Source organism: Cynara cardunculus, assembly GCF_001531365.2.
Source record: "Cynara cardunculus var. scolymus isolate 2C chromosome LG 1, CcrdV1, whole genome shotgun sequence".
In the NCBI taxonomy this organism is placed as follows: Eukaryota; Viridiplantae; Streptophyta; class Magnoliopsida; order Asterales; family Asteraceae; genus Cynara; species Cynara cardunculus.
In genome coordinates, this window is record NC_037528.1 from 13270012 (window position 1) to 13277694 (window position 7683).

The window sequence follows — 7683 nt, forward strand, 5'->3', positions numbered from 1 at the left end:
TACAAACCGCCTCAATTTATACAAACCATCCAAATTAATAACAACAATTCACATAAATCCATTTGTTTTTCTTTATTTTTAATTTATAAGGATATTATTGCCTATTGAGATTACAATAGTTATGTTTGATAAGTATTTAATAATAATAGATAAGTTTTGATAATTCTATAATTTTATATAAATATTGATTATATTTTTAAATATATTGTTTTGTTTCATTTTGTAAAATCCATGAATAAGTTGATTTATTTACAAATTCCATTAATGAAATCATGTTATCCAATTTTCAAAATGTTTTATTCATGAAACTAATTTCAGTTTGGTTAGGACCCATGAAACTACTTTCATTAATGAAATCATATTATTCAGTTTTCAAAATGTTCCATTGACTGAACCATATTTAGTTTCATTAATAAAACCAATTTCATTTTGGTTATGAACCATGAAACCAATTTCACAAATGAAATCATGTATTCAATTTTCAAAATGTTTCATTCATGAAACCAATTTCACTAATGAAATTATGTTATTCAATTTCACCAAAAATGATAATCCATCACCATCTTCATGAGATTAAAATTAACAAATACATGATTGTTCTTCTTATATATGTTTATATAAATAAAATGCTTAGGTAGGTTCTTACAAGCCATTTTGTATAAATCCCACACAAAAATATTATTGAAATTGATGATATAAGGTACACTTCTATCACCAAAAATGGAGAATTAATTCAGGAAAGTCATAGCATCATCCATCCAGAATCTAATCCATTCAGATTCTGCCCATTTGTGGAAGTTGTCAACTGGCTTGAACCAACTGCATTATACCTGTAAATTAACCAAATCAATGTAATTACTTACTTCATCATCATCATTTTTGTATTTGTGTGTCTGCTATATACATACATACATACATATATATATATATATATATATATATATATAACTTATAAGAAAGACAAATTAAGATTTACCCCATTTGCAAATTGGAGTTGCAATCCAAAGGCTGAAAGAAATCCTGAGATTGAGGATGTTGATGATGTTGTTCATATGAACAACAGTGTTCACCTGGTGCAGGACCTGCCCCTGCCCCTGCCCATGATGGTCCTGCTTGATTTTCTGCATAAACTTCTTCCAGCTGCTAAATTACACAGATTCATTATTTCTTGATTTTATACCTACCTTCAAAAACTCATCTTTATCATCTTTCATTCTTATATATTGATTCTGTCGTCTGTTTAAATAATTTAGTACCTTATTCTGCAACGCTTTGTTAGCTTCAAGCCACATCCTTTCCTGTCATTATACCGACTCACGTGTAAATAGTCACCCGGGCAGGCGTGTATATATAAAAATTCAAAGAGATCGAGCTTGAAAAGCATACCTGAACTTGAAGTTCAGAAAGCCGGTCCAGCATTGATTGTGTCTGCGATATAAGCAATCAACAAGAATCCATTTATTACTAATCAAACCAATTACAGTATCATATATTTTAAAGATCATGTTGAAGATCTAAAGGAACTTCTATTTCTTTATTTTAAAGCAAAACTATACCATAACTAGTAAAATGCAAAAGGGATATATACAAATAACGTGGTTTGCAAAGTAAACCTCCTATATATATATATATATATATATATGTATATGTATATATATATATAGGTAAAATTAAATGTACATTACCCTTATAGAGCGGATTTGCCTCAAAGTAGAGTCTAGTTGTCGTTCGAGTTGTTCAAGTTCCTTGAGACTGAGTGGCCCCAAGTCCTCACCAAAAATTTGTCTGTGATATATACGAATCATGTAAGCCTCATTAGAGTACCTTTCTATATATGTTATGCGTTTGTAAAAACCGTATGAAACTTGCCTTTGGTACTGCTGCAGAGACTCGTATTTGGCTTTCAGTTTCATATACTCCTTGTAGCTGTTTTGCTAAAGGAATAAAAGGCCGATAGTTTTAGTTCAGGATATCCCCTATATATATGAGTTAACATATGGAACTATATACATACATGCACACACATATATGTATATGTATATATATATATGAAGAAACTAAAAGCTATATATATATATACCTCAGCATTGGTGGCTGATCTGTCAACTTCCATTGAACCATAAGTGCAATTCTGGTACCTTTCAAGCATCTTGAGCATGCTGATGATCAGATAAATTTCTCAAGTTCATTAAAAGTTTTGATGATAAAAAAAGAGTAAGTTGATTTGATGTAGAACAAGAAAGAAAAGAAATTTGTCCATCTCATTTGCAAATCATGATCACTTACGAATTTGTGTTAGGATGATTTGTTCTCATGATCATGATGTATTCGATGCATATATAATCAGACCAAATTGTAATAAGGGAAGCGTTCGTTAACATAATATGCTCTCGTATAAAATCCAAGTTCAAATGTGTCATTTTGTAGTCAATTATGAAATGTAAGTGCATTGCTCTTGAAATAACCGAAAAGAAACCGGATTTACCAATAGAGCCAACCTCCAAGCATCTTCAAAACTATTTTAGGTAGAAAAAACGTGAACACAATGTTTCTAGCAGCTTAATGGAGAAAGATGAGACCAAGTTCATGTTGTTGCTAACTACTGTTCTATGTAATATATAGTTACAGTCCGATGAAAAGGAGAGTTAAGGTGAGAAGTGTAAAAAATGATCTTCACCATTGGATACACATTAGAATGAGATATACCGAGATGAGATGCACCAGATTCTATCTTCGTATCAACCGCGATTCATGGGTGAATTTGAGATTAAAAGTAATTAAGCGTTCAGATCATTTCTTACGCTTCTCACCTTAATTCTCCTTCTCACACAATCTTTCGCCTCATATAAAGTGGGGTGGCTAAAATGGAGAGTTGTCACGTGGTATTATGTAATGAGAACATCCCGGTAAAACTAAAGGGCAAATGTTACAGCTTACAAGGTAGCCATCAGATCCAGAATTCAGAACAAGTTTGTTGTATGGGTTGAGTATTGGGTATTAAGGAAGTCCCATGAGAGGAAGATGGAAGTTGTAGAAATGTGGATGCTAAGATGGATTTGTGGTAGAACTATGTTTGACAGGATTACAAACAAAGTCTTGGTGAGAGACCTATGGTTGCTCTAGCGAGGAGGTTAAACATGTGACAGTTGAGGTTACGAGGAGGAGGGTAAGCCGAGGAGGACGTGTGATGATCAACTGAAATCAGACATGTTGGCTTTTAGCATTCCAAGAACAAGACCTCTGATAGGGATTCTTGGAGACACGAGATTGAGGTAGGAGAATATGGGGATCTTTACATAACATAGAAGGGACGAAGAGAGCTGCACAGGTAGAGGTTCAGTCAGGTTAGTGTAATAGGCTTTAAAAACCTTTCTGTTTTGTAGCTCTTTAACTGTAGTTGACTAAACAAGTTAAATTTGTTTAACCGAAAATAATTTTTTTTGTTTTAAGTGACATGGAAAATAAAATTGATCAAAATGCAACAATACAAAGTTTGTCATGGTTCTTAATGTAACGATTAAATATATAAACTATCAAATTCATCTATCACGTACATATTTTGACCAATGACTGGTTAGCAAGTTAAATGATCTAGTATCGGAGAGGGAAACGACCAGATGGAACGCTTTAGAGATATTGAGGGGTTTTAGTAGTGAAAGGGAAACAATTGAGAGGACACTGATGAAACAGAAGTCCAAAAGAAAGAGAAGAGAAAAGGGAAGGAAGAAGTAGATAAATTAAAATTATTACATTAAAAATCCATCATCAAAATATCAATCAATTACCAACTTATAAAGACACGTGACATGTTTCTTAAAAGAATATTCGTGTCACTTTTAACATTTCACCGTGACGTGCGAAATTGGTACTAAAACAAGAGGATTTAAAACTGAGCCAGAATGGGCTCAACAGTCAGCCTATCTTTCCAGGTGCACGCATAAAGACATGATTAGTTTCACAAATCTCAGTACACTGACCATAATAAACTTCTTCTCGATGTACCGAAATAAAGGTTTGATTTAACGGACCAGGTACAACATCACATTTTACACCTGTTTGTTAAATTACCATTAGACACACTAAGCAAACTTCAAACATCATTGTATATTATACATGAATGCATTAATTTCCCTCTTTTTGTTATACATGGTCTTGTCAATCATGAGAACCCTTAACAAATTTGTGTCATTGATTCTTTGACATCAGGTCATGGGAGTTGTCTCCAACCTCTCTGAAAAAAAACATTCTAGCCACTAGAAACCAGGAATATATGACATAAATAGTCATTTCATAATTCATCCTATAAAATTTATTTCTTACCCATTTTTCGTCCTAAGTTCTTTAAAAAGTCATCACATCCGTACGTAACTTACAACTTCTCAACTATCCGATGGATGTTTTAGAAAATTTTATTTGAGTAAACATGCATATCTCCACGGGGCACCTCCGAGAGTGTCACATGCATTGTGACCAAAACCTTCGCAAGGGTAAACATGCATCTCCGTAAATGATTGAATTGGATAAGAACTAAACTTAAAGCCATGCATGCTCCCTGGCCACTTGCGGAACGGCCTCGAGTGCATGACCACCTCTCACATTTTTTTTAATTTTTGGTACGTCCCTCCATAAGTTGAAGAATGGTTACTTGTATAGTGATGACGTTTTTAAAATCTTAGAAAAAAATGGTTAAAAGGTAAATATAGTCGGCTGAAATAGCTATTTTTGTGTGTCTCTCTCTCTATGTGGGAAATGAAGAAAGTGATTAAACAAACTAGCTTCATGTGAAGGATATTGCTTAACTTATATATAAACACAAAACGTGCAAAATTTTGTAAGGATTTATTTGTGACCATATTTCTTGAAATGATGTACCTCACGTATTATTAAGAACATTTTCAACAGATTCTTTAAAATAAAGAAAATAGAGATTTTAAGGATTTTGGACATGTTTTTTCTCCATCAAATTTTCCAAAACTATTATTCAAAATGGAGAACGTAGAGAGAGTAAGAAAATCTCCAAATCTGAAGGACATCCCAAAAATGATTACAATAACAGAGAAATGTTTTTTGATATATCCTTAACAATACTAAACTTTGAAGAGATAAATAATATTTCATTAGATAAATGAATATTTTAATGGTATAATCAATATTATATGGAAAATTCGTTAAAATTGAATATAAATTTGTTTTAAAAAAGTTTAAGTTCCATTCTCAATTTTGAAAATAAATTAGAGAATCTGATTGTTAGATACTCTCAAGATGTCAAATTCATATGTTATTTTCATGAACTTTATAAAGGAAAAGACATGAAAGAGAAGAATACTTGCTCCTAACCGTCAAAGTTCATATACGAAACAACATTATAAATTTTATAACAAAAATATTGTTTCATCTATGAATTTTCTTAAACCTATCTTAATTATCTCACTAACTTTCTGGTTTCACTTATGAACTTTGATAAAAATTTTGGAACAACCAAAACTCATACACGAATGTAAAGAAATTTAATTCCAAAAATAACCAATTTTAAAGGATACATGGAATTAAAACCGACTTTTAGGGATAAAGGAAAATAATTTAATTCCAAAAATAATTAAATTTATCTTCAAAAAATAAAACAAAATTTGTTCCAAAATTGCCTTCATTTAATTTCTTTCATTTTTCATGAGTTTATAACCAACATTTTAACCATAGCCGTTAATCAAAAAAAATGAAATGCTCAAATTAGGTTTAACAAATTATCATGCCTATATATCTATAGGGTTGGGGTCTCGTGAGACTGACCTGTCTTCGTGAGACCACAAAAATTAAACTAAACCTTCACGGTAGAACATTGTGAAGATACAAAAACACCGAACTTTCATAGTATTTTTCTGTGAAGGTTCAGTGTTAATTTATGGTCTCACGAAAACATGTCGGTCTCACATGATCCCAAATCTATATCTATATCTATATATATATATATATATATAAATAAATGCATTAGGGGTGAATGTGGAGTCTAATCAAGGGATACCATCATATATTTATATATCCATACACATGAAAATGATACATATTTTTCTTGCATATAGGGGCATGGTCAGACAATATATATGCCTTTGAAAACTAGACAAAGTCACCATTGATGAGAAAGTAGCTAGGGTGGATGACAATGTTTATTAAGCAGCAAGGAAGTCTCACCACATTAATTCATGCTTAGGAGTTACCTGATCATCACCCTATCCAAATGTGAGTTGTATGAAGAGTTGAATCAAGAAATAGGACAAACTGAGGTGTAATCATCTCTTCATCTTTGAAACTTGAGCCATTCCTCAAAAGAATCAGTTAAGAACAAGGGGTTTCTTCTTTGGGCCATGTCCTAATCTGATGGATTCAAGTAAAAAAGAAAAGAAAAGAAAAACCAAATCCTACATGACTCTAAATTCAGCTACCTAGCATACAGAAAGCTTGATCACATTGACAAAGCTTAATCTCCAACAACATCATTATCTTACTAATTACTTCATTTTAAGCAAAACCCAAGAAGATTGATTCCTGTTAACATGAATTAATCATGCAGCAAATGATAGTTTAACCTAGCAGCTACAAGATCAATTGAACTTGGATATGCATGACTAATCAAGAAAAGGATTTTTTTTAAAACAAAAGAGGATTGATTCTGATCTTGGATACTTTTCTTCACTCGTTTCCTTTGTGATTATTGCAACTTTATGTTGACATTAGAAGATTTGTATCAGAAACTGACAGATCAAAAGCCTAACACAAACCTACTTGCTAAACCTTCAACAAAAATTTCTTGTAAATGAGCAAGAACACAACTTCAGCTCAAAAACAGCTAAATCCTTCATCAAACCAACAAACAAAAGAGAACCCATATTCTAGAAATCTGCAAAAAGAAAATTAAACACCAACAAGGATACATGCACACATACATCTATATATACATATATATATATAGAGAGAGAGAGAGAGAGAGATCTAGCTAGAGAGAGAGAGAGAAAGAAATACTTGGAGGTGCTGCAGAACTCATAGAGCTTGCCACGATTAGAGAAGATGATGAGGGCAACCTCAGCATCGCATAGAACAGAGAGCTCGTAAGCTTTCTTCAGGAGCCCATTTCTTCTTTTAGCAAAAGTCACCTGCCGATTTATCTTGTTCTCGATCCTCTTCAACTCTACTCTTCCCCTCCCCATAATATATATTCCAACCAAAAGTTCATCTACTAATTGTTCTTTCTCTATCCCTTCACTCTATCCTATCCAAAATCTTGATACCCAGATGAAAAAAAAAATCAAAGAAAATTTAAAAAAACAATACAATTTCTAGAAATTCTCTGAACAATATTGATCATACTGAAATTATCAAGTTGTATTTGGAAAGAGTATTAAAAAAAACACAAACAGAGAGAGAGAGAGAGAGAGAGAGAGATCTGGTGGTCTGGTTTTTAGGGTTGAAGAATTTTGTGATGATGAAATTTGGGGGTGGTGTTACTTCAACGTTCAAAGCTTCATGCTCTTTAACCTACTTGAGAAACACAAGCAAGCATCAAGAAAATGGGTTGTATTTAACCCACTTGCAACGAAGCGCGTGATTCTCACTTTCGTGGAATTCGACCGCTAGTGAGCGCGTAGGATTCTGTCATTTGTCACCAACTTTCAATGCAAACTACACGTGTCG

The 7683-nt window shown here is 32.6% G+C and overlaps 1 protein-coding gene across 1 annotated transcript; it reads right to left on the reverse strand.

The window, feature by feature from the left end:
• Nucleotides 1-742: 742 nt before the first annotated feature.
• Nucleotides 743-7199, reverse strand: LOC112512867 (developmental protein SEPALLATA 1-like). The gene is made up of 8 exons (XM_025119018.1): nucleotides 7015-7199; nucleotides 2081-2159; nucleotides 1870-1934; nucleotides 1686-1785; nucleotides 1387-1428; nucleotides 1257-1298; nucleotides 977-1140; nucleotides 743-830 (listed from the first exon to the last, which is right to left on the reverse strand). Exons 1-8 carry the CDS (start codon nucleotides 7197-7199, stop codon nucleotides 743-745), a joined length of 765 nt encoding a protein of 254 aa, XP_024974786.1.
• Between the last annotated feature and the right edge of the window lie 484 nt (nucleotides 7200-7683).

Bases quoted from the DNA above. Each gene is read 5' to 3' on its own strand.
- LOC112512867 (XM_025119018.1), bottom strand. From the start codon at position 7,199: ATGGGGAGGGGAAGAGTAGAGTTGAAGAGGATCGAGAACAAGATAAAT. The intron at 2,160-7,014 runs GTATTTCTTTCT...TCTGATCATCAG, and splicing joins GAGTTCTGCAGCACCTCCAA to CATGCTCAAGATGCTTGAAA. The intron at 1,786-1,869 runs GCAAGTTTCATA...TATATATCACAG, and splicing joins TCTCTGCAGCAGTACCAAAG to ACAAATTTTTGGTGAGGACT.